Genomic DNA, 27,163 nt, shown 5'->3' with positions numbered 1-27,163 from the left:
GTCTGTATTTGCGTGTTTTTCCCAGGTTCAAAAGATTGGGCTACTCTTTCATTTACAGGTCGGCGAAAGCAAAAGTGGGCTGTGGATCCAAGAAACACTGCATGGAGTAATGACGATTCCAAGTTTGGCCAGAGGATGCTAGAGAAGATGGGGTGGTCTAAAGGAAAGGTATTTTGGAGAAAAGCAAAGCAAAAACCAAACAAAAAGAGCAGAAAAACCATCTGAGCCATGGCAGGAGATTATGAATCATTTTTGTTAAAAGTCTGGTAGAAGTTTTTGTTTTGGATCAATAAGTCATTCAGGGGAAATAAATTATAGTGACTAAGTGATGAAATTAGAATTGAACATGAATGTCAGCTCTTCATTTAAACTGCTGTGATTAGTCTCTTTCTTAGATACTGCTTTTTACTCAGTCACACATGGAATCATACTTAACCATCAGGGTCTCGTGTTGCCAGGAGTGATGTTTAATTCCTTTCTGTGGCTAGACTGTATGTGCTTTCCCCTTTTCCTCCCATCCCATCTCTTGCTGACTCTAGTGGGGCGCGTGCAGTGTCTACACATATGTACCAGTTCCAGTAAAGGTCAGACCCAGTAGACCCTGTTTCATTCTCACATTACATAGCCCTTCGTTGCATGGGATGTCATCTACTGCTCCTTTGTGATACTTGTGTCTTGGCATCCATGATGCTCCTCCTCTTTTTCTCTTTGGCCTCACTGCTAAATTTGTCACCGTCTCTTTTTTGTCCAGATACTTTGAGCTTTGGAGCTCCTTGGGGTCCAGCACAAGCCCTTTTCTGTGTACTGCTCCAGTGATTTCATTCACTGCCATGCCGTGCTTTCAGTTATGTGGAGTCTACTTCTGTGCTCAGAGCTCCCAGTGTGTAAATTCATCAACCTGCTTGGCTTTCCTACTTGAGCATACATCTCACAGGCATTGTTTTTGTTCTAAAACTCTTGGTCCCCTCGCGTCTTTTCCTTCCCGAGTCCTTATTTTCACAAATGGTACCATCTACCCGTGTATTCATCTACCCATGTGTTTAAGCCAGAGAACTTGGTTCCTCTCTCTCTCTCCTGCTTCTCCAGTTGCCACTCCGCCCTGCAGACCAGCGCCAGGCCCACTGTCATCACCTGTTCTCATCCCCTCAGCGCTCTCAGCGCCTCCGTTCTTTCCTTCCTCTGGTCCACTTCACTGTATGACAACTGAATGGACGTTTAGAATATGGAAATTAGATCATGGTATGCCTTTGATTAAGATCCAGTGCTTTCCAAGAAGTTTTAAAAACAAATCCAAATGTCTTCCATAGACCTGAGGTCCTGCTAGGTGCAGCCCCTTCCTTTCAGTGTATTTTCCCTTTATTCACTTGCGGAAGCCACCCTCCAGCACACCACGCCATCAGGCTCTGCACTTGCTGTTCTCCTGACTGAGCCTTATAAGTGAATGTTAATTGTTGCAGGGGTCTTAGAGTGCCCCTCGCACTCGTTCTGTGCTGTCCTTTTGTAACATTAAGTGATGGAGGGAGGTGTAGGCTTGTAACACCTCACAAGGGCCTCTGTGAGTTTTGTAGTAGCCCTCTGCTCTGAGCACCAGCCTGTGACGTTTTCTGCCTAGTGTCTGCAGGGACCGCATTTCTGGTCTCAGGTTGAAGAATTGGAGTTCATTGCTATCCGTGCATCCTTGGTGTTAGACATTATCTTCTAAGAATTGATTGGACTGTGTTTTCTCTGAGGGCAAGAACAGTGCCTCACCCTAGATGTTTAGTCATTAATTGAATGGTTGGTGAAGAAAGAAATAGCTGAACTCTCTGCTTAATAAAAATGCTAATTCCCTTTGTGCTTACTCTTCACAGGGCTTGGGGGCTCAGGAGCAAGGAGCCACAGAACATATTAAAGTTCAAGTTAAAAATAACCACCTTGGACTTGGAGCCGCCATCAATAATGAAGTAAGCCACAGTGTGCCATCTGGTGTTTTCTTTGCATAACTGGCTTTGGTTCTGGTAACTTTGGAATTCCAGTCCTCTCAGTTTTGACTATTGAAATGTGTAGTATTAGTGTTTAGATAAAGCACAAACCCTGGCTAGACTGCTGCATCTTCGTGTGACACGCCAGCCATCACCTTGCTTTCCGGTCCTCCTGGGGTCCTTACTTGCTTATACCTAAAAGAGCCAAGAAAGCTTTATTGCTAAACTTTGCCAGAAGTCTTCTTTCAGTACAGAAAGGATGTTTTATGTTAACCTACATTCTGATACTAGTTTATACTATTAAAAGTTGGTGGCACTTAGTTTAGGAGATGCTGCAAGAAAGTAGTGTTCTTTTCCGTTCCTGTTGTCTATTTCCGATTGTTGGTGTATAGCACTTGGATGTATTCACATTTTCTTTTGCACATTGACACTGTAACTCAAAAGCAGTGGCCTGCCATGCTTTTCCTGTTTAGTACCGTTGTTTCCTTTAGAAAGTGTACAGGCTGGAAACTTTGTTCCTAAACTTTTGTGTCCAATAGAATCTAGAAGAAAATTACTTTAGGTGAACTGAGTACTTCGATTAATTCAGTAGCTCTGAGTAGTGGGTTGGAACAGCTAAAGTTTTCTGGACTAACAGCTAAATTTTTCAGCCACTAAAGAAAAAGTTTATGTAAGGTTGTTTTGAATGTAGTTTTGAGACAGGCAACATAGTCTCCTTATTTTCTTAGCAGAAGCACTACACAGTAAACCTATTCAGTATGCCTTGACAAGCCTTCTTAGAAAATAAGGCATCAGAAGTCAAATGAGACAAATTCCTGCATTGAAACCCTGCTTTCCACTAGTCAGTACTGTTTTGGCGGGCTGCATTCTCTTATTAGCTAGTCACCTTACAGATGGGTGCTCACTGATTCATAGGGCTATGAGTCCTTCCTTCCCCTTCCCCCAAAGTTTTGTAAGATTTAAATCATTTGCTAGTAATCAGAGTGGAACAGAATATTTTCAGCTCTATTGAGCAAAGAAGAGAGCTTCTGTGTCCTTCACTGCTCTTACCCTTTGAACTACCTAATTTCCCCTAGTGAGAAAAACTAGTAATTTTATTTTGTTTTATTTTAATATTTGGCACATAGGTTACCCATTTTGACCATAACTTGACTATTGGTAAATCTTCCACATTTGAAGTCAGGCCTTAAATTTCCAAAAAACCTCTTTTTAATATTGATCAGGTTAAATGATGACATTGCAAGCTTATATAACATCCTCAATCCATTTAAATGTATCAAGCAATACTTGGATGAATTTTTTAGTATTTCATAAGTACCAGATTTCCTTGAATCTGAAATATATCCTGGACACTGCCCATCAGCACACCAGGTTGCAGATCAAGCTACACAAGTGCAAGGCGAAGCATGACCAGCTGCTTCTCAGTTGCAGTAAGAATCTGATCTTAATGGAGCCTAGATAGAGTTTAAGAGAATGGGAAATGGCACTGAACTCTAAAGATGCAGCTCTGAATACTATACTTGGTGATAAAAAAAAAAAAAAAAAGCTTAGAGGAGATTTGGAGGATCTGAAGGATCAGTTTGCCCAGTTAGAAGCTTCCTCAGCTGCTGCCAAAAAGTAGCAGATGAAACTTTACCTACAGTGGATTTGGAGAGTCATTGTCAGAGTCTTACTGAGCACTTAGCATTTTGTAAAAACGTGTGAAGAGATTAATGAGCTTAGGTGAAGTTTAAGAGAATGGGAAGTAGCACTGAATTCTAAAGATGCAGCTCTGAATGCTACACTTGGTGACAAAAAAAGCTTAGAGGAGATTTGGAGGATCTGATCCTCCAAGGGAAGGAAGGCCAGAGGAAGTGTGAAACGTGTTGATAGGGTGGATTCTGGGCATCAGATTGCATATGAGTAGAAGCTGGCTCAGACCCTTCACCAGATGAGAGAGAGCAGAGTGCCCAGATGAGGCTGTCTGAGGATGAGCTTGAGCACACTTGCTGTGCCACCCTGGGGAATGCCAGGCTGTCGGCAGTGCCAGAGAGAAACGGCTGGAAAGTCATGTGAGAAGTGAGAGCCTCTCCTCTCAGCACTAATCTCCAGGAAGAGTCTAGAGCATATTTGGAAAGGATCCAAGAGTTGGAGGACTTTCTTGCTTAAGAAAGACAGCTCTTGTTGCATGCTGTCTGACAGAGAGGAATGATGGAAATAAGGGATCGGATGCAGCTACAGCTGAGTGATTATGAACAACTTCTTGGTCAGTGCTTATGGGAAATTTCTAGAAGGCGAAGGAGGGAGGCTGCAGCTCTCTTCAACCTCTTCTGTGTGACAGTGTCCTGAGCATCTCGCATTGCAGTGTGCACACAACTAGAGGAAAGTGAGAGAGAGTGAGGTAAAGCATCAGACACAAGCAGTAGCATTGGCATCTCATTCTGCCTCAGCCATTGAGAGTGTGTACATTGAAGAGATGGATGTTGATGGGAGATTTATTCACATGAAGAGTACTTCCAAACAGGATCAACCAGTGAGAGGCTGCGAGCTGATCGGAAAAACTGGAGACATTAGTCAGATGTCCACGGAAGGCAGACCAAACTGTTCTAGTTTGAGCTTCAAATGTTGTGTTGTGGTCGGTCCTCTCATTGACCTTATCGGGAAGAACCAGGACTCTTGGGACACTGGTGAAAGTGTAAAGGTTATATTGAAAATTCCTAGGGTGAGGAGGTGGCCCAAAGAAGTAGTGTTTAGAGCAACCACACCTGAGGAAAAACCATCTGGAGTGGTTGTTGAGGAGGAACCTTTCCACCAGCAAGGCATTTCAAGACCCCCCCTGAGGCTGTGTAGTTACATGAATTCTCAAGTCAGCAGTCTTCCTTGATATAAGGAAGATAGCAGTCCTTACTTATATACAGAGCCTTCTCAAAAGCATTGTATATATTTCAATATATTTAGATTTCCTTTATTTTATTTTTTTTTTGTACCAGGAATCGAACTCATGACTTCATGCTTGCCAGGCAGGCACTGTGCTGCTGAGCTCTATCCCCAGCCTAGATTTCCTTTAAATGATTGCTTAAGTTGCAAATCTGATGACCTTGATTTCCTTTTCTGACACTGAAAGTTTTGTAAAAGAATTATATCCTATATACTTGGTTGCAATATATGAATTATCGACACTGAACTACCTATGTACTCTCTGGAAAGGGCCCCTCATATTTTTTTGGCTTTTTTTTTGGTATGTGTTTATTTGTTTTTGTTTTAAGTTCTTATAAGAAGGGGGAAGAGGGTAAATAAACCACTGTGTCTGGGTGTAAATTGAAGATTGTTCCATCTAGATTAGCAGTCCGCTCTATATTTGGTATAACAGTGCTGAGGGGTTGCTTTTTAATATATTGAATTTTTATACTGATTAAATCAAGGTTACTGATACTATTTTGTTAAACAGAAAAAAAAGAAATTTTGTAGGAAGGTGATACTAACCTGATCATCATGTAAGCATTGTAGACAAAGGACTCTGCAAAAACTATTTTATGGTTATTTCTCGTAGATTCTTAACTCATGAGGGCAGTATGCTTGGGCAGGGGGTGGTGGGATGAGAGAAGGGTTTGTCTGTTAAAATGTATTAGTTATAGTTTTAAGATAATGTAACATGCTTAAATTTCTTATGTGACATTAACAAATGAAAAACTTCTAATATTGAAAAATGAGTAAAAGATATCCTATCTCAGGTCACTGACAGTCTTGCCTCTCACTCTTTGGTATTTTCAGGACAACTGGATTGCTCATCAGGATGATTTTAACCAGCTTCTGGCTGAGCTGAACACTTGCCATGGGCAGGAAACCACAGGTAGGGAAATAGTCACTGAATTTAGAGGAGACATAATTTTTCAGTATAAAATATTTGTATCAACTCTTCTATTGAAAGCATAATTATACCTAAATGTCACTTGATTCAAATTATTGCAGATACTCAGTTCTGTGTGCATTTTGTTGGTGCTTTCCATTAATGACCCTTTGATCATCAGCAAAAAATTTTTTCCCCATTCACCATTTGAGAATGATAAGATAAGTGAGTTCCGTTTACACCTTACGTAGTGAAGGCATTTTGATAGGGATGCTTGAATATGATGGAAAAGATGTTTTAAAAATACAGATGAAAAATACCATGTGGGATCATAAGCAACAGCCAGCAGAGGATCAGTAGAGAAGCCTTTTCTGTGTTGATCATTTGTACTGGGGTTTGCCTCACCTTTTAATTCATGTAGGAGGTTCACATTGCTCAAGTATCCTAAAGTTCTGCCTTGAACTCCTAGGCCCATGCAGTCCTCCCAACTAGCTGAGACTACAGGTGCATGCCACCGCACCTGGCTGAGACAGGTCTTTTTTTTTTTTTTGGTTTTTCTCTGGTACCAGGAACCGAACTCACGACCTTGCGCTTGCCAGGCAGGCGCTTTTGCCGCTGAGCTAAATCCCCAGCCCCAATAGGACAGCTTTTTTTTTTTTTGGTTTTTCTCCGGTACCGGGTGAGACAGGTCTTTATCGGCAATTTACAAAAGAGGGTGTGCAAGTGCCCAAGAAACAGGTGACAGAACACACTGCCACTTTAGTCATCAGAAAAATGCAGAATAAAACCACAGCATGACACCACAACATAACCATTAGAATTCGGAAGACTGATAATGTCAAGTTCTGCAAATGTGGAACAGTGGGGATTCCTACAGAGTATAGGTTCATAGGACCGTTGGAATCAGTTTGGAATTACTTATAACAGCTGAAGATAAGCATAGCCTTTTGTTCCTGTCCAGCAGATAGATGCCTGTGCACATGTGTCTTGGAAGATACAGACTGGAATGTGGGACGCTATTTGCAGTATCCCCAAATTGGTCATAATCAGATGCCCCCACTCGTAGAATAGAGTATACAGCCATTTTTATAAATGCAAAGAAAAATATAGTGTAGTTGTATGTATGTGTGTAGAGTTTTTGTCAAGGGCTAGACAGAAATACTTTACAGATCATAGGGTCTCTGTCACAGCTGCTTAGCCTGGCTATTGGAGTGTGAAAGCCATAGGACGGTATGTAAACAAGTGAATGTGGCTGTGTCGCCATAAAACTTTATTTACAAAAGAAGGGTGTCTGTTCGATTTGGCCCACAAATTATAGTTGGTTCCTAGGATAGAAGGCTCCTTAACTTACTGTTGACTGAAGGAAGATGAACACAAAATATGCATCCAGTGTAGTTGTCCTTATGTGGACTGTAAATGCCAGGCTAAACTCCGATATTAAGGTGCTACGCTTCGGTGGTCAAATTATTCTAAACCACAGGGAAAGAGTGCTCCACCAGGAAGGCCATGCCAGTGATGGCTTTGGTTGGGGGAGTGCTTGGGATTGAGAAGGGGCTTCTGAGGAATTTCTAGGGTGATGTTAATAGTCGGTTTCTTCACCTGTCTGGCGCTTGCAGATATTTGTAACCATCATGTTTTATGCACTTGCTCTGGCTGTTGTCTCCACCTCCAAAGAAAGAAATGGTTAAAGCAGATGTTACAAGTATGTATGGAGAGTGATCACAAAAACCGTGGTAACAGTTATCCTGAGATGTTGCTTCTTGAGGTAGGCAGGTGATTTTGCCCCCTACAGGACATTTGGCAATGTCTGCACACATTTTTTGTCATGCCAGTTGGGGAACTGTTCCTGGCATCTAGTTGGAAAGGGTCGGAGACATGGCTAAACCTCTTACCGAGGATAAGGGGTTGTGCCTCCACTGCCAGAAACAATACTGTGCACAAAATGTCAATGGAACAGAGATTAAAAACTGTTCTAGGAGGAAGCAGAAAACAATGAGAACAGAAACGTGGAGGCTGGATGCTTCTAAGTACTGGCAGCACCTATTTCTTAACCCTGGAGGTGGTTACAAAGAAGTGTGCTTTATAATTGCTTAATGGTGCAGATTTTAACTATACTTATATATTATGGTACATTTTACGGTAAAATAATTAAAAATGGCATGGGGCTCGTTCTCATAGGACCTCAGGTACCTTCAGGTATTTTACTTCATAAAATACAATGTGTAGTTTATTTTACGTTAAGGCTATAATGAAGGGTAACTCTAAATTTGGAAAAGGTTTCTTCTTAGAGAAACAGGTACAGCAATTTGAGTACCCGGGACCGGCTTCTATCTTAATGTATAGCTAATGATGTATAAATAGCAGTAATTTCCTCAACACATCAGGTCATGACTCGGGTGTTCCTCATTCTTGGGGAGCTTTTGCCACCCAGTATACTCAAGGAAAACGGAAACTTGAGTCTAGATTCCTTCTCGTAGGGGTCCCCACACACCCATTCTAAAATAGACAGTTCTCTGTACTGTTTGGTATCATTACTTTCTCAGAGCCTGATGCACTGAGTTAAGAGAATACTTTGTGACTTTGCCGGTTGTAGGAATACCAAGAAATGATCAGTCCCGAGATTGCATAGACAAAGGCGCTATGAGATTGAGTTTTATGGATAAAGAGAAGAGAAAGCAGATTGTTGAGTGGTTCGAGTTTTAAGATTTGATAGTGGTAGCTGGAGATTCTTTTCCTCTCGTGTGATAGTACTTAGAATGACCAGGTGCATTCTAAGTGAGAGATGCCATTCTGGTAGTTTTGGAGACCTTGGCTGGAGAGGGGCTTCTTGGTGGCCTTTCCTGCTATGCTCCAGGAAGTGCAGGTAGTGGGCTGTTTTGAGAGCTCTGCAGAGCCCTGTGTTGTCAGGAGGGCTCTGAGTGCCTAGCACATTTCAAGAGGTGGTACCTTGTCCCCATGCAGGCTCTTCACAAGTTACTCTGTGCAAGATTAGTTTTCCTTTTCTGCCTAAAACTTTTCAAGGATCTGAAAGCTGCAGAATTAATGATCTGTGGTTAAGTTCCACTTTGGGCCACTAGAGGGGGCCGGCAGCCCTGCTCCAGTGAGTGATTAGCAGAGGTTCCCTAGCTCCGTGCCATGCCAGGCTTTGCATTGCCCGCCCAGGCTGCAAAAAGCCTTACAGGTTTCCTTTCAGGAAAAGTCTGTCCCAAGGACAGGACCTGGAGAGCTAATAGGTTATTTTCCTGCTTTGTCACTTTTGGTAAATACAGTGTCTTCATCCATGTGATGTTTTGATCACAGTCACACCATTATTTGTATTAAAGCTGAGAAGCAGAGGACACAGTAACCTAGAGCATGCTCTTCTGCTGTAATAGTATCTGTAGCTCCTTAGGGTGCTTACCAAATTCATACCATTGGCCTTTTAACTGAGCAGATGTTGTGTGCTGTCTTCTCAGAGAGTCTTGCAGAGGGTAGAAATAGCTCCATTCTTTTTTGGGACACAACAATCAACATATTCTTTCAGATTTCATTTTCCTTTCCCGGTACCCGGAATCGAACTCACGACCTTGCCAGGCAGGCGCTGTGCCACTGAGCTAAACCTCCAGCCCCCAGATTTCATTTTTTAAAACTACCTTATCTCACTTAGTTATGCTCTTTCAGGCTCAGGGTAGCATTTTGGTGGACTTTACTCCGATTTAGGAAATGCTTGTTAACGTCCATCATATCTTGTCACTAATGGTTTTAAGTATTTCGGGAAGTAACCTGGGATGCTGAGAACTTTACACACAGATGCATAGTTTAGAGTAGGCGTCTACAGAGTTATTTTGCATACATGTACCCTAAAAAGATTTTGAAAAGCAATTTGCTCTACCTCACATTTTTAGATCAACATCCAGGAGTTTTAAAAATCATATATACATAGTTGCAAAAGCATAATTTCTTAGCCATTGAGAAATATTGGCAATTATAGTAAGTCCATTACATCCATCTTAAATATAGCCAATGAACAATAAATAGAATTTAAAAATAAAACCATTATATCAATCAGAAGTATCTCCTGTTGCTGTTAAATGCCATAGCAGTTTGGTACTAATTATCATCTACTTAAAAATAAATGCTGTAGTAGTCAGAGGTGTTATATTTCCCTTACCTTCTCCCCAGACACTTATTTCCATTTCATACACCCCATAGTGGTTTGTGTTAATATATTTTATTCTTAACTTTTTATTCTTAACTGTCCTTTCATATTTCTGTATCACAGAATAAATACATCTAAATTTTTTACTGATTTCTACAACCCCAACACCTGTAAAAATTTTTTCTTTTAGATTATGATGTCATTATAATTAGATTATAATTAGAAGGTTACAATTAGTAAAAGCAGAAATGTATGTTACAGATTTTGGTAAATATTAAACAAAACAAGGAGATCTCTCTGGCAGTCCATCTTTTGATGAGCTAGGTTGGAGTGGTGGTTTGGGGAGCTGATTTAGTTCCTGTAATTAAAGGACTCGTCCCTAATTTCAGTACTTGGGTTGTTCTTCATTGGTCTTGAGGGAAAGGAGACTCATGCTTTCTCTCCTACCTTGGCAGAGGGCAGGTAGGACAGGAGAGCTGGGTGGCTACTGCCTCAGACCCAGAGCAGTGCTCAGGGAGTGCATGTGGACAGGCAGGCACATGGCTCTGTGCAGGCGCAGGCGTCCTTCCGCCGGAGTGTGAGCCCAGAGCAGGAGGCGCGCCCCGCATGGCTGACTGGCCCCTCAGTGAGAACAGCTCTGTTAAGAGGCGAGGTGCCGTAGTTAGGGCGTGTGTCCAGTTGTGACTCTGCGCTGCTGTCCCATCACAGCCCCCGCCTGTCCGTGCCTCACTCATCCTCCTTCTAAGTTTAGTAATCCTGGCCCCTCCGACAGGATGGTTGTGCAGATGATGCACAAGTGCACAGAGAGCTTTGTCCAGCCTTGCACCTCACACCAGCTGTTGCTGGTACCTGTAATTCCTGAGATGGTTCGTTAAATGCTGGCACTGAAGATGTTGTATGCCATGTGAGATCTTGTTCACAAAAGGAGGTGAAAAAGTTCAGGGTGGGATGTTTTGGGAAAAAAAAAAAAGAAAAAGTCCCAGAGTGTTTTTGAGAAGTAGCTCCAGAGAAGACTGCATCAGTTAGTTAGTATCAGCCCTTGCTGGGCATTGTCTGGACGCATGAAACACCTGTGCTCCTCTGGCCCTGAGCCCACTGTAGAACACATGCATACGCTGCTTTGAAATCGGTAACAAGCACCTGGGAGGGTCACACACCTCCCATGTTGCCCAGTGGCCTGGGCCTGTGCTCCAGCATTAAGGTGAAAGTCTCCATCTTTGTCTTTCTTTAACCTCCAAGCTGAATGTCCTTAAAAATCTAGGGAGATTTGGCCCTTCCACCTGTGCTGTTCCGTCTCTGTGGTGCTGTTCTGGGAGAACTGTACAAGTGGGTGTTGAGTGGGGTGCAGGCAGCTGGTTAATGTCTTCCAACTGACCAACCCCAGATGGACTTGCCCTGGGTTCTGGCTCGCATCTCCCTCTTTTCACAAAGGAATGAGCACAGGAACGTATTCCTCAATGATGGGTTTTGTTGCTCTGTCCCTGTAGGTGTCCTCCCAGGAAAGCTGGCGTCAGGTGGCGGTCAGTGCCATCTCTCCTTCACACTCGCCCTCATCGCTTACCTGTTTCTTGATGATCCTTCAGACTGTCTTTGTTCACATTTAAGATAACTTCATACTTGGAAGTCATTATGCATTCGTAATTATTAAATACAAAATAGTACAAAGAATCCTGAAAGCCCCTCCCCAAGCTTCCCCCAGAATGGCATCTTACATTACTGTGGCTGTGGAAACCCAGAAATTGGTACCTGGGGTTACTGTTAGCCAGATCCCAGGCCTTAGTGACTTCTCATTGTGGTTTCTGAGCTTTCGTTCTCTTTGCACATGCACACTTACTACAAATGGAGATCCGTGTAGCCGCCTCCAGTCTAGATAGAGAATTAATTTTGCCGGTTCTGTGTATTCACAACTCACCTTACACCTTTCCAACTTCCGACAGCCCACTTTCATTCCTGTCTCCTAGAAACTTTTGATCTGTTCTCTGTTTCTGTAGTTTTGCCATTTTGAGAACTCTATATAAACGGAATCATGTAGTATGTACCCCTTTGAGATTGATTTTTTTTCACTAAGCAAAAGCCCTGAGGTCCAGCCAGGTGCACTCATCAGTGGTCAGGCCCTCTGTCCTATAGAGTGCTGGCCCACTGTGTACGTACAGAGTTGGCTCAGCCCTTCATTCACCTTTGGAAGGATTTTTGGGGTAAACCAGTATTTTTCTAGTATGAATAAGGCTAATATAAATTTATGTATAGATTTTTGTGTAAAAACGTTTTTATTTCTCTTGCTCAAGAACTTCTTAGATTTTTGGTGGCTAAGTTTGCCTGACCCCTACCACACAGTTTTAAAAAGATAATTCTTATCATTTGATGAGAGTTCATCAATAAGTGATGATTGTAAGATAATAAATGAGAGTGGATTATAAGGAGTTCAGTGTGGTGTTTTTCCTCTTTAAGATTCCCCAGACAACAAGGAAAAGAAATCTTTCGGCCTTGAGGAAAAGTCCAAAGTCTCGAAAAACAGAGTTCATTACATGAAATTCACAAAAGGTAAGATCGAGCATTTCTTTATTTGTTGTTGAAGTCTGTGTGTTCATACTTAAGTTTCTTGAGCAGTTTTAGCTCCTCACCAGCAGTGGCTGACTTCTTACTTGTGTACTGAATGGGCCGTCTGGACAGCTGCTGGCACGGAGCCATGGCAGTTTGGGGCTCTTGTTAAAATGCAGACCCAGAGGTGAGGCTCAGTGTGCACAGGTCCCGGGGCAAAGCTGAAAACGAAAGTTAGTGCGCTGTTGAGAGGAAACTGGGAACATTATGTGGCAGGATCAGAAGATAACTTTAATTTATTGATCCATGTTTTTACCTTCATCTTCACACTTTACAGAGCTAAACATTGGTGTTGAACAGTTCCCAGCATGCTCATTGAGAGAGTCACCCTCTACAGTGAGATCTCTGCTATGATAAAGTACACTCCCAAGTTGACCCTGGCCATATTCCAGCCTCTCCATCTCATGGAGAGTTAATGTCAGCATCCCATTGTCATCTCCAAGGTGGTGTTGGGGAACAGGTTTGAGACCTGGTGGAAAACCCCTTCTGCCTCCATCACCACCTCCCAGGCCTCTTACCACCATGCCAGAGCTGGTAGTCCTTGTGAGTGCAATTGTCCTCCTTTACCACTAGGTGTCGGTCTCTAGCCGGTGAGAAACCATTGAACTCAAACTAATCCCCCGCCTAGTCTCTTCCCACAAAACAGCCACAAACACTATTTACTGTGTAATGTCCTTAAAGTATACTACATGTGGTGGTGAAGGTGCTGTGACATCTGGCCACACGATTGTTCTTCTCTGGGAGGTTAGCTGTATGCCAAGAAAGGCTTGTCTCTTTGCTTCAGTTTTGTCAGCTGGCTTGGGGACCCTTAATTCCCAGCATCCCGCTGCATGGCAGTGGAAGGTAGAATCCCCACTACTCTGAACTGTTGATTGTGTTTCTCATTTGGAGCCAGGATCCCATAAGGTGGATTTGGTTTCAGTGAGAGGCCCTGGAGACTGTGTGCAGGGGGAGTCTGGTACCGCCCCTGCTCTCTCCCAGTGGATGTGCTGTGAGCTGCTCCCTTCTTCTCTCAGGCAAGAACCTTCCCAGTTGTCAGCCTGTGGGCTCCTGACCCACCCTGCGCAGGACAGGAGGCAGACTCTGCTCGCCCCTCAGTCCTTTGGAGGAGAGGAGAGGAGAGGATAGTGGTCTCCTCCCCAGATCCTTCCATAGCCCTTCTGCGCCATAGGAGAAGCAAGACGGGGCAGTGCTGAGGCAGAGCGCGTGGGTGATGGCTGGGGGCTGGCACGGCAGCTCGAGGCGGCATCCCCTGCACGGTCTCCAGTTGTCCTTCCATGCTGGACTACACGCCTGACTTCATCTGAAGCCTTTGTTGCAGCTGGATAACCCTCTAATCTGCTTTAATCTACTGGGTGCCACAAGTATCTGCTTTCTATTTCTGGTTAAGCCATTCCCTTGCTGGTGACCCTGGCAAACCGCTTGGGGCACTGTGCCTTCATTTTCCCTCTTAAAGTAAGGTTTGCATATTTATTAGCCACACTTGGGGATGAGGGAGGCACTGGTATGCAGAGAGACAGTTCAAGGTAAGCTGTCAGGTAGAAGAGATAGAGTTGAGGATGGAGCACGTACAGACTGGGGACACGTCCAGGAGATGAAAGAAGAAAGCAGAGGTCAAGGTAGTGAAGAGAATCGTTGCCACCCATCTTCACCATCTGTAGTGAAAGCTTACTTGAAAGTGGTTTAATTTCTTTTTTTTTTTGTTTTGTTTTGTTTTGTTTTGTTTTGTTTTTTTGTTTTTCTCCGGTACCGGGAACCGAACTCACGACCTGGCGCTTGCCAGGCAGGCGCTTTGCCGCTGAGCTAAATCCCCAGCCCCTAAGTGGTTTAATTTCTTAAGAGGAACTCTCCCCTCTAGAGCCAGTGTCGGATATGAACGATGACTCGTAGGCTTGGCCCAGGTAGCCTGGCTGCTGGCCTCGGTGCTCCTGGACACATCAGCAAGCCAGCTTCCTTCCTGCAGACTCAGTTTCCTCTCCTGTAGAGTGAGGAAACGTTTGTAAGTCCCTGTGAAGGTCTAAAACAGGTTCTGGCTCGTGGCTAATGGTAGATGGCCCCTTTTATGGAACTTGTGCTTTCTTGGCATTATGGCTAATTGGGGTTTTAGCCCAGGATATGCTCATAAAGGAATTTACTAATTCACTTAGTTGATGAGGGTGATTCACACTGTGACTCCACCTGTGGTCCAGGAAACCAAACATAAGTAGGTGAACTTTATAGAGCTTGATAAAAATTGCAGATAACAGTTTTACCATAGCAAATGAGTACTACAAAATTTACTACTGCCTAAATATTGACTACATAATAATCAGAACTCATAACCCCAAATTGATAATTTTGATTTGAAATAATTTATTATATATTTGTAAGTTACTTTCATCCACATTTATTTAAAACCTAGCTCCAGTGTGTATATATGTGTGTATGTGTGTGTGTGTGTGTGTGTGTGTGTGTGTGTATATGTTCAAGAAATGTTTGGTGAGGCCACATCTACATGGGAAAATACCTATTTATTTATTTATTTATTTAGGGTCTTCTCCAGTCCTGACCTCGACCTTGCCAGGCAGGCACTGTGCCGCTCAGCTAAATCCCCAGCCCCCTAAAAATACCAATTTATGCAAAACCATTTTTGAAGGTCTTTTTGTCTGTGCAGTGAGAGTTGTTGGGAGAGCATTACTTTCCCCTTTGGCTGTACAGTGGGTAGATGAAAAGTGCCGGAAACTGTAGTGGTTCACTTTCATCTCAGCAATTCATGCAGACCTCGCATCCCTGTGCTGTTTCAAAAAACGGCCTGCATGGTCATGTTCCAGATGGCTGGCAGGTAGGTAGTGCAGCTGTCTCCACCCAGAGTTGGAATGTGGCGGCAAGGAGCCATGGTCTCTTTTCTCATTCTGTAGACATTTATTTGTTTTTTTTTATTTTTTATTTTAAAGAGTAAAACAAGGATAACATAATAATAGGGGGGACTTAGCATATTACAGACAAAATGGTAGGAAATTATCAATGGTTATCGTTTTACATATTATTATCTACAAAATAGTTTCTCAGGAAAATAAATAGACAAATAATAGTGAGTTACAGACAAAAGAGGTAGGAGATTATCAAGAGTTGTTGTGCTATACTTTGGTATCTTCAAAGTGGCTTCTAAAGAAAATAAATAGAGCTATACATGAGTGACCTATGGAAAAATCATTAACTATTCTCAATGGTTGTTGTAGGAAACACATAATAATAAACATACATCCATTTATGAAATAGGATAGGAACATTACAAACTTTACACAGTTATGGATAGATTAGTAGGAAAATATCAATGGCTGCTGTAATACATGGTGGTATCTTCAAAGTGGTTTCTCAGGAAGACAGAGATATGCAAGAAGGATCTAATAAGTAGTTACAGCCTAAGGGTTGTCAAAAATAGCATATTACCTCCTCACCAGTGACTCCTTTCACTGAGGTATGATGGCTGGGAGGAAGGCCAGGATTGAAAAGGAGGACCGAGAGACTTGCACCTGTGTCTAGCAACAGGCTGTTTTCTTGTTCCTCCATAGTCATGATTACCCAGGACTCCTCGATGGAGATGACGGTCTGGCCAGAGGGATAAGGCAGAGCATGCCCCAAGCCCTCTCATTCCTGTTGGACTAATTGGTAGCATGGGTCTGAGCTCTGGGGCCTCCACCTCAGAGGGCAGACCGATCTCCAGTGGTCTCCTTTGCATCCGGGGCATGGCCCATGGGGCCTCTTAGGGCAGTTCCTCTTGAGGTGGCCTGGCTTCTGTAGACATTTAAATATCAAGTAGCACCATCTCACACTACCGTCTTAGTGGTTATTTGGGTCTCGCTCATTCCAGCCCACCCTGGTTCTTCCAGACTTCCTGTTTTCTAGCATTCTCTTTTAGTGAAGTTGGTTTTTCTTGCCCTGTGCTTACTATCCCATGTGTTACATGAAAAGAAAAAAAATCGAAGTATAGTATTTTAGTATCTTATTTATTCTTCTTGATTGAAAAACGCAAATGTGTTTTCTAATAATTGAGGCTACCTGCATAAGCCTTGTGTTTTTCTTTAACAAATGTACTTCTAAACTATTTCCTTTCCCTTGCCCTGTTTCACTCTGAATAAACTCTACATTCTATGCATTTGTTTGGTTTGGGTTTTTGTTTTTCATTTTGTTTTGTTTTGGAGATGAGGTCTCACTATGTAGCTCAGGCTGACCTTGAACTCATGACAGTCCTTCTACCTCCCAGCTACTGGGACCGAAGGCATATATCACTGTGCCCAGCATACACATTGGTTTTGAGCCTGGGTTATACCACTGTTTTCTGTTAGAGTTTATGGAGTCATTCCTTTGCTGGTAAGCTGAATAATTACAAATCTTTGTGATTCCTCAGTTCTGTTGTCTTTTATAGTCTATCTTCTTCCCTTGTGGATGTCTTGGTATGGTGCATGTGTCTCACTGTAGTGGTGTTGTGTCCCCATAGCTGCTCTGATTGCTTGGAAAGCCTGGTAGCTACAAGGACAAGGCAGACAGCTAACGTGGTCCGGCATATAGTTCTCTTCTATAAACTGCTCATGGTTGTGTGGATGGTGTTCCATTAGCTTGGCTGCTGGAAGCCTTTCTTCCCAGCCCTCAGAATGCTATGTCCAGTTGAAAACCATGGATAGATAAACCAGGCCCAGGTCGATTATATGATTTCCTGTTCTTTACAAGCTTTTCATATGCCTATTTCTCTAAGATTTATCAGCAATAATTGCTATGATTTCACCATGGTTCAGAACTGAGGCTAAAAGCTTTCAAGATTTGTTTTTTATATAGTTTGTTCAAAGTTGTATGTTTACAAACTGTTCAGCCTGGACCATTAATTAGTAGCGATCTCAGCATCACCTCCGTCTTTACATTTTCTCCTAAGTTCCTTCCCAGTAGTCTCTGACTCTTGTTTCTTCTCTGTGTTCTTGTTTTCCAGATCAAACCCAGAGCAAGGCCTGTAACAATGGTGGTTTCTTCTTTTACTTAAGTGAACTTTGCTAGAGAATAGAAATTTGTGCTACAAGAACCCATCGCCAAAACTCTAGAAATACTTGCACCTGCCTTGGTACAGCTGACCGTCTCCTGGCTCGGCACTTTCCCTTTGACTTTTAGATATGTTTTAAATCTCAGTGCCTTCATATTTTGATATCCTGTTTTAGAGTTGTGATCGCCTGTGTGCCCTCCTGCCCTGACCCCTCCACCTTTTCTTTTAACTGTAAAAAGAGATCTTGATTTACGCTTCCTTTTAGGGTACCTCTTCCATTCCAGGGGACAGGTTAGGGATACACAGGCAGTGTACTTGCAGTGAGCATTTTGAACTAAGCTTGGCAGCTCTTCTGGAGCAGAATCTGCCACCTGAATGCACTGTGCGGTGGGAGGTGGGCTGTGCTGATGAGAGCTGAGAATAGGTCCTGCACCTCCTTTGAGGTAGTTCGCTTCCTGCCCCCCGGGACCGGTCATCTTCCCCACTTTGCAGCTTATTTCCTGGGCTCCTACCTCTGCTATGCCTCATTGTGTTCTAGAGTAGGTTTTCTCTGGGGTCTTTTGTTGAAGTTCTGTTTAGGAGTCCAAGTCAGGCGGGCTGGTTTCTAGCTCAGATGGAGGCAAGGAGCGGTGCATGGGGCCAGAGTGGGGCTTTCCTGCCCTCTGGGAACAGGTTGTACTGACTGTCCCATTTAAGCTGGTACTCCTACCTCTGGACTTGTTCTGTACCCGGTTTTGCATTAAGTTGAAGGGTATTTTGTTGTTTAATTTCATGGAGTCACTGAGCAGTATCATATTTGAATGCCCTGGTGATAGTCAGTGAACCAGAACCTTCTGGGTCATAACATTGCTTTGCCAAGTCAGTTTGCTGCAGGAAACCACAAAGACAAGTGAGTGTGTGGCAGTGCAACCTGGGTTCTTCCTCGAAACACAGATTCCTGTGTCTGCCCCAGACCGCCCTCCCCGGAGCAGTTACGTTTTCAAATGCACGTACCGTGAAGTTGACAAATGGGAAAGGATTTGGTCGGCTGCTCACAGAGCACTTTGGGTGGAAGTGGAATTCCAACGAAGTGAGTTTCAAAATTAGTTGGTTTGTGGCTTTGAAATTAAGTTAGAGTTTAGTTTTTAAAATAAGAATCATAGATCCTTTGGACACTGTTTTTACCAGAGCCGCTTAATTTCCTGCTGTCATTATGTAGCCTTTTGTTTATAGATGATACTGCTATTGCAATTAAGAACATTTTTTAAAAGAAGCATTTGATTTATATTTGCATTTATTCTTTTTAATTTTCATTTATTCTGTTAACAATTACTGATCCTGTGTGTCAATAATTACTAATTGGATGAGTGAAAATTTAAAACGTTCGAGGCAACACATGGAATAGTATCTTTTAAATACATTTCATAATCTTTGGTAAGTAGCTTGTGTCTCTTTGAAGTGATTGAAATCTCTGTTCTAACGAGGAACCCAGAGACCCAGAAATTATGTCTTGAAGGTGTGCCAGAAGCAGGGTTAGCCTTGAGGCTTAGTTTTCCTCATGTCTGTGAGCTGTAGTTTATTTTTACAGTTAACAGAGAGTGTCAGGAGTTCTGATTCTAAGACAGTTACTTGATTCTTTAATTTTATTCCTCAGAGAGTTGTGATTTTTAAGGGGTAGGTAGAAAGCAGTCATTGAAAACTGTTTATTTCTTTTCTACAAGTCATGTTTCCTTCAAGAGTTTCATTATTTAGATTTGTGCTCCTTGTTTTAGAATGAACGGCCTTACTGAAAAGTACCATGTTGTTTTCCTAGGGAAGGACCTGTCATCTCGGAGCAAAACAGATCTTGACTGCATTTTTGGGAAAAGGCAAAGCAGGAAGACTTGTGAGGTACGGAGCCACATGGAGTTGGGATGCTCTGTTTCATACTGTGTCGTCTTGACGTGTGGGTAGGACTCTGTGTGCCTGTGATTAATGGTACTGTGTGTTGCAGAGAACGTTACCCCCCCCCAGTACTTTTAAGGACCTCATGTAAGTTAGCACTCATCTGGTGCTCGTAGTTGGCAGCCACATTTCGTAAAGAACCTTTAAAAAGGATGATGTCTTTGTGATGTCTGTTCTGTGTGTACCCTAGTGTGAGGACAAGAATTCAGACCCACTGATGATGTAGTCAAAGGGAAAAGTGTCCCCATCACCAAAGGAGGTGAGGGCGCTTGCAGGGACATTTGTTGTTTTTCTCCAGCTACCCTATGGTCTGGAATGTGCTTGGGAGAGAACACAGTAAGTGCGCGCAACCTCTAGAACCCGTCTGTTTTATCATAAGGGCGCCTAACCTTTGCTCCAGCAGCGTCATTTGGAAGGATTCTTCAAAACTGGGAAAGGAGATGACTAAGCTACCCCCTGAATTTGGTGAACTCAGAATTCAGAATCCTGATTATTAAATCAGCTGTGTAATTCACAGAATTGTTGCACCATGTCCAAACGTAAGAGACAGCCTTGTGTGTCAAAATACTAGAATTTTTGAGATATGGGTTTCTGGAAATAATGGATTAAAATAAAACTGGTATTGTCTAAGAAAACCTGGAATATATGGTGTCCAGCTGTTACTCAACTAATCTGCTCTGGTGTGTCATACTTAATTCCTCTAATGGTTCCTAGTGAAGGTCCCTGGTGAGTATAGAATGAAAAAGAGACTTGTTTCATTTATCTCTGACATTTTTCCAGACTGAGAGAAGTCTTTTCTTCCATGGTGGTTGATATTTAGTACTTACTATTATTTTTAGAGACTGGGGTGTTATTGGTGATGAGAAGTTGCATGGGGTGATTTCCCTTCAGGTTGGGCCTGAATTCCCAGATCTTACCACTCGGATGCCCTACCCCTTCCAGTGAGGGTGGCGGAAGCAACCCCTCCCCCACCGCATATCTGCCTGACTGGGGCGACAGCGTCTGTGCTGAGCTGTTGGGCAGCAGCTGGTCCTTAGGGAGGAGGACTCCTGACCTCGGCCATAACGGATGTTCTCTCACAAGAGAGAGGCTGCTGGGAAGAGCACTACTGGTCAGACAGGCTGGCTCTGTCCCCTCTGCCCCTCTGGTTGTCCTGTGGCCTGGATCGGACCCCTCCTATCCACTGAGGGCTATGCACTTGTTTTGTCTCAGCCTTCCTCTCTGAGCCCACCTTGGATTGATAGTGCTCTGTATTGCCCGAGTACTCATGGAGAACCTAGCTTTACAGTCCCTTGCCCTCCTGCGGTCAGCTCTCTGCCCTGACAGCTCCTCCAGCGGCCAGGCTTTACCTTGGTACCAGCCCTGCCTCCTTCCCTACCTCTTCCAGCTCACGCTAGTCTAACAGTCCCCTCGGACCGGCCCTCTCAAATCTTTCCTTCTCCCACAACTTGCACCTCCCTCCATCCCTCCGTGCCCCTGCCCCTCCTCTGCTCCAGCCCTCGTGGAAATCTTACAGTTGATCTGACCATGGACAGAAATATTGTTTGTCGGCTTTTCATAGAATTTTCAAGTAGAAAGCTTTCTCTTGCAGGAGATTAGTTTCTAATCTTCTATCAGGCTTCTGAGACTTCTGGGAGACAGGTTGTTAGGTGCCATGAGGTGTTTCCACATGGCCTGATGTTTCTGGAATGTGTGGTCATGTCATCATCCGTCAGTCGTGTCTGAGCAAGAAGCTCACCTGTGTTCCAGGTGCTTCAGCAATTTCCTAGTGCTAATCCAGGGAAAGTCTTAAGTTTAGTCCAGTTGGTGGAGACAGGGTCAACCTTGATGTTACGTTGTGTTTTTTTGTTTTTTTGTTTTGTTTTGTTTTGTTTTGAGACGGGGTCTCACAATGTAGTTCAGGCTGGCCTCGAACTCACTGTGTAGCACAGGCTGGACTTGAACTCACCATGGTCTTCCTCCTGCCTCAGCCCCCTGAGTGCAGAAATTATAGGTGTGCGCCATCATGTCCAGCCTCAAGCTATGTTTTGTGCAAGGTTTCTGTTGAGGTTAGTGTTTTTCACCAGTGGATGTATAGATGTGACTGTGGGTAGGATGGCTCGTAGCCTATCTGGGTTTTTGCTTCCGGAGGTATGTGTAGACCCGACTGTGGGTGAGACCAGGATGTTTGGCTCAGGTTTGCAAGAAGTGACCACCTCCCTTGGCTTCTCTTCAGTTGAAGGAATATGGCTGTGTTTTTATTTCCTCGACCACGTGGCAGTAGTAACTTGCATACTTGGCAGTGTAGAGGCCCTGGTTCTACTACAGGCCAGATGCTTCAGGAGGCTCAGAACCTGTGGTCATGTTGAATGTGAGGACAGTGATGCTCTCGCGGAACAGTGCTGACCCTGACCTGTGTCCCACACCTACGGATTCAGGTCCTCACTGTGGAGCACATGCTGATGCACAGTGGGCCTGGCCTACTATTTGTAGTTACTATAGTCCTTGACCATCATAGAAATAAGCATCTGCATGTCCAACAGTGCTAGGTGCTGATCATAATATCTCACTGAATCTGGGTAACAGTCCTGTGGAGGTAGATGTTAAGCCCCTTCTTAGCAAAGAGGAAACTGAGGCCCCTCCACCTCCAAAATCAGTGTTCTTTTCCCTGTCCTACTACTGCCACTGTTAAAGATTTTCTTTCTTTTTTTTGCATTGAAAATTTATGTTGAACCGATTAGGGTATGCTTCAGCAGTTTTCTTTGAGTTTTGTCAAAGACACTGGTGGTTAGTACTGTGTCTTCACTTTGTGGGACTATGATTGGCTGTTCCCATTTTGTGGAAAATAAGGGTTAAATTTCGGAACTTCACCTCTTGCCTTCAAGGTGAAATGCCTCGAATTCAGAGGAGTGGGGCCTAATGGCAGCCACGGCAGCCATTTTCCTTCCTTTTTGGAGCACAGATGCTGTATTGTTTGTGTCTTTTTCTGGTCTTTCAATGAGCCGATTGATCTGAATATTTATGTCCAAGAAACACCTCCACCTCTTGATTATTTGTCACGAGAGGTTTGACCTTTTATTTTGAGATAGTTACAGCTTTCTAGGAAACTGCAAAGAGAGTAGGAGCTCCTTGTACCCTTCCCTCATGTCCTCGAGCTGTATCTTCTGTAATTCTGCCAGGAGATGGAACCAGGAAGTTGACATTGGTGTGTAGTTCTATGCCTTTTGGTGCATTCACAGAGTTTGTAACCACTCTCTGTTGTGATCTTAAACTATCCTTTCACCGTAAGAGATCTCACTCTTGCTACCCTAGGTACAGGTATGCACCCCTCCACCTTCCCTGACCCCAGCACCCACTGCTGCAGGCAGAATTGTCTGATTGGCCCTAGAATACTACATGTATTGATCAGCTCTTTCACAGTTTATTGCTGAGTCTGCTGAGATCCCTGTGATCAGAGTCCAGGATTTGATGGTGATTATGGTTTCCGTGACCTAATCACTGCACTTATCCATGCTAGATCTTCTGTCCTCTGTCTTACAAGTCTTCAGGGAACTCCTTGTAGAAACAGATCACTTAATGTTTTTACAGTTTGGCCTGTCAATTAAGTCATTTACTTTGGAAATGAGAGGTATCCCAGACTGTAAAGTGATGCATACAGAAAGGCAGCCCACTTGTTGTATGTACCGTGTTAGAGTTGGAGAGCACCTTGGACAGTGTCGTAGTGTTTACTCGTGATGGTGAGGCTGGAGACCGCCCTCAGGAGGCAGGCAGAATTTGTGTGGGGCGCGCATGCAAGTGTTTGGCTATGGAGTGTCCAGAGCTTTCACTGGATTTCTGCAGTCCTTGATCTGAGGTCAAACTTTAAAATCTAGAACTATGGATTTAGTTCCTACCCTACCCCAAAAAATCATTTAAAATGTCACTTCTCTTGGTGAGCTTTGTGTATGTAGCAGAACAAATTGTACCAAGCCTAGAATCTGATCCCTTAATTAAGCTTCTCTTTGTATTTCTGAATAAACAGAAAGTTGTATCAAAGTAACAATTCAAGCTGTATAAGATATCTAGGACATGTTTATAAAATTTAAATCACTTCTCCTATCAGTTTCTCCCTCTGTACCTCTAGTGAAGACATTGGTTCACTGTCTTTTGAATGTGGATGTTTTCATTGGTCACACACACCTTGCAGTGAAAAACTTAGAGAGTGGACTGCAGTGTCCCCAGTCCTGAGTCCTGCCATGGCCTTGGTTCAGTGTGTGGCGCATGGTAAGGATTCAGTAACTAGGAACCTCATTTTACTTCCCTTTTTTAAAACTGGACTTGTTACATATCTTTAAAATCATGATTTTATTTTTATTAAAACTGGACTTGTTACACATCTTTAAAATCATGATTTTATAGCTATAAGGTTGATGTTAGAAATATTTTTTCCTCTAAAATGTTTTCAGTGTGTCTCCTGTGAGAGTGGGAAGTACCCATCACCCTGCCTCCCCTGGTAGAGTCTGGTGTCCATGGTAGAGTCTCTTGTTTTTTTTGCAGGGAAGTGTCGGGAGAGGTACTGGGAATCAAACCAAAACCTCAGGATTGCCAGGCAGGTGCTGCACCACTGAACTAAGTCCCCAGCCCTAGATTCTTGAGATAGGATAAATTGAGAATGTTTGCTTATGCCACTTTGTGTTTTTTAAAAAAATTAATCCAGTTTCCCAGAAATTGGTTTTCAGGCGTGGCTTCTTAGGCTGAGACAGTTTTTTATAGCTTTGACTGTTTCTCATTGCTGTAGGAGTTAGAGTGTTCATGGCATCTCAGGGACCTATGGTGTCTTTATTGGTGCTTAGTACTTCTTCCAGCCATAGAGGCTGTCAAGAGGCACTGGTTCCTAGCTCAGTCTGGCTGTTCAGTGGTACTTGATTAAAGAAAGAAGAATCATCACAAAGTGTCAGCTACTCAGAAAACTTTTATTAACCTGTGCTGTGTGGGCATAGCTGGCTATGTATGCGTGATTCCCAAGTCCTTTCCTTTCCCACTGTATTTGTGCTAGATTAAGTGGAAGACAGTGCCCTGGAGTGGAATGCCCCTAAATTAGAGCTCTCTGCACTTTCTAGAGACAAAGAAATGATCCAATATATTGAATTGAAATTACTTGGGTCCCTTGAGACCTGCAGCAGGTGCTGTGCTGCCCAGTGCTTTCCTAGAGTTGTGTGCAGGAACGTTTTTGTGTGTGAGTACGTGTGTGTGTGTGTGTGTGTGTGTGTGTGTGAGAGAGAGAGAGAGAGAGAGAAAGAGAGAGAGAGAGTGTGTGTTCTCACTGGGCTTCCAAACTGAAGGTAGAGATTCTGAAAAACAAATTCCATTAGTTCCTATCTGGTTGAACTTCCTAATAGTCATAGTTTTTTCTCCCTCTCTCATTTTTTCCCTCTGCCACCTTCCCAGTTTCCTTCCTCTGTCCAGTGTGTTTCCTGATTCAGCCTTATCACTAGGAAAAATATTCCTACACTACATCGAGGATTGAGAATGTGTTACCAACAACCTCACTTTGTTTCTCTAAACAGCAGGCCTCTAGCATAGGCTCCTGTTAAACAATTGTCCATTTCTTCACCTCCGTGGCTTGATTGAATCAGAAACCTTGTGATAATGCTTATCTTCTCCCAGGATACTCAGTGAATGAATGATCACTTTCCTTGAACTCTGCTGGTAGCTTTTGCTTTTTGAATCAAAACATGCCTTCTTTGCAGCCTGCGTTCCATTTGCACGTCTTATCATGAATCCCGTTTCTTTTCCATCTCCCATCTCTTGCAAGCAGAGCCTCCTCTTCTGGTTAGGTGGATTTGAGGGATGTCTTGGACCCTCCTTCTGGTTCAGCTCAGTGCCATGAGGGCCTCATAGGGAAGACGATTTTGACAAGGGTCCTTTTTACACATTTTAAGGTAAATTTTTACTGCGAATTGAAGGCTGTTTCTCCTCTGTTCTGAATTTTCATGCAGATAAACTCTTGGTAGACTGGGTTGAGTTTTGTGAATGGTTTTTTGGGAGGTGGCTCTCCCTTCCCTCAGCCCCACCAGTGCCAGCATTCCCACCGCCGTGTTACTGAGGTCATCTGCTATGAAGAGCTCTTGTTAGGTAAGCAGAAGCCTGTGAACATGCTGAATGATACACCTGTGCTGTAAAATTTATTTTTTTCTGGCAGGAATGATTTCAGTCATTCTTGTCATCATTTGACCAACAGTGACAAAATCAAGATTCAAAATTATCTAAGCTGAGACATTTGGCCAAAACCTACTCACCTCTTTAAGGTAAAATTTTGTGAAGGTGTGTAAAGTCTCACTTAATCCTAGAAATTTCTAATTTGGTAGTCTTTAAATGAAAAGTTAGGGGGTAGTAACCTGAACACATGTTTCACAGACTAAACTGAAACCCACGGTGTGGCAGCTGCTGGAACCCAGGGCACTGCTCAAAGGCTGCCCTGTGTCAGCGCTGCAGGCCTCCTGTTTGTCTGCTCCTGTGGGCCGTGGCTGACCTGTTCTGTCTGGGCCCAGGCGGTGTGTTAAAGGAGTGTATCCAGAGACACAGCTGGGGACAGGCACTTTTAGAAAATGCGTTCCACATTGAAACAGATGTCAGTTTTGTGTGTCTGGCAGACACAGTTAAGAAAATGGGAGGTTGAGGACTGAGGGGTGAAATGTGTAGAAAAAGGAGCAGCTGGGCTGGCAGAGCTGGTCGGCCTCGGGTGCACCTCGTGGTGGTTTCCTGCAGTTGTACTTGTGAGCATGAGAACTTAAGGCCCAGGCCACTCCAGCACCAGCCCTCCTTCATTCTGGAGTGAGACATGGAATCAACCGTGTGAAGTCCTGCGGATGTGTTCCAGCCTTACCTTGACATTTCATGTTTTGCTAGACTGCAAGGAAAGAAAATTATTGAGATCCTTTTTCTTGCTTGCCATGTTCTGGGGTGGTTTTGGCTTTGTCTGTCTATGTTCTTTATCCAGGAGATGCATGTGAACATGAAATGATCCTGAGGTTCAGTAGCAGGTTGTCTGTAATGATCTATCTGATCCTGAGGTTCAGTAGCAGGTTTCAACTACTGTAATCTAAACACATTATTTGAAAGGTGGAATATGAGGGGAGACAGCATTCTTGGATCTTTCTATTTTATTTTTAAGCTCAGTTTTCTTGTCTATAAAACTAGGATACTGCCAGGCGTGGTGTCGCATGCCTGTAATCCCAGCAGTCGGGAGGCTGAGGCAAGAGGATCACTGCAAATTGAAGCCCAGCCTGAGATAAAAAGTGAGTTCAAAGCCAGCCCGAGCTACATAGCAAAATTCTATCTCAAAAAGACAAGGGAAAAAAAGACCCCAGAGTACTGAATTACGTGTTTTCCATAGGTGACCCCAGCAGTACCATTCACGCTGTGCACTCTTCTTGGTTGACCACTGTCACTTCCTCATCGCCAGGTGGGGGTCCAGTCTCCGCCCCTCCTGGGCAGGGCTGTGACTTGCTTGTAGCTGAATCCCCCCATAGGGATGCTTTGGGGCTCTCAAGGGCGTGCAGTAACTCATCCAGCCACCTGAGACCCACACTGGGGAAGTCCAGTCTCAGGCTGGTCTGCAGGCAGTGACCATGACTGGTGAGGTTAGGGGCTCCCCATGCCTGCACTGTGGGGAGTGGGGACATGCTGGGCCAGCCCCTGCATGAGAAAGACCGTCAGCTGCAGCTGTCCAGCCAAGCCTTTTGTTGAAC

General features: G+C 43.7%; 1 protein-coding gene across 2 annotated transcripts in view; it reads left to right on the top strand.

The window, feature by feature from the left end:
• Pinx1 (PIN2/TERF1 interacting, telomerase inhibitor 1) overlaps positions 1-27,163 on the top strand; it is a 77,547-nt gene that overhangs the window by 6,319 nt on the left and 44,065 nt on the right. For both annotated transcript variants that reach the window (XM_005373807.2, XM_005373809.2), the window contains exons 2-6: positions 59-168; positions 1,851-1,943; positions 5,712-5,790; positions 12,374-12,466; positions 19,324-19,400. In XM_005373807.2, the coding sequence (XP_005373864.1) occupies positions 59-168; positions 1,851-1,943; positions 5,712-5,790; positions 12,374-12,466; positions 19,324-19,400 (452 nt within the window). The remainder of the gene's footprint in view (positions 1-58; positions 169-1,850; positions 1,944-5,711; positions 5,791-12,373; positions 12,467-19,323; positions 19,401-27,163) is intronic.

This window comes from Chinchilla lanigera, unplaced genomic scaffold, assembly GCF_000276665.1.
Source record: "Chinchilla lanigera isolate Chin_1 unplaced genomic scaffold, ChiLan1.0 scaffold00002, whole genome shotgun sequence".
NCBI classification, from domain to species: Eukaryota; Metazoa; Chordata; class Mammalia; order Rodentia; family Chinchillidae; genus Chinchilla; species Chinchilla lanigera.
The sequence above is the reverse complement of the archived record's forward strand: the minus strand, read 5'-3'. Positions and strand labels throughout refer to the sequence as shown.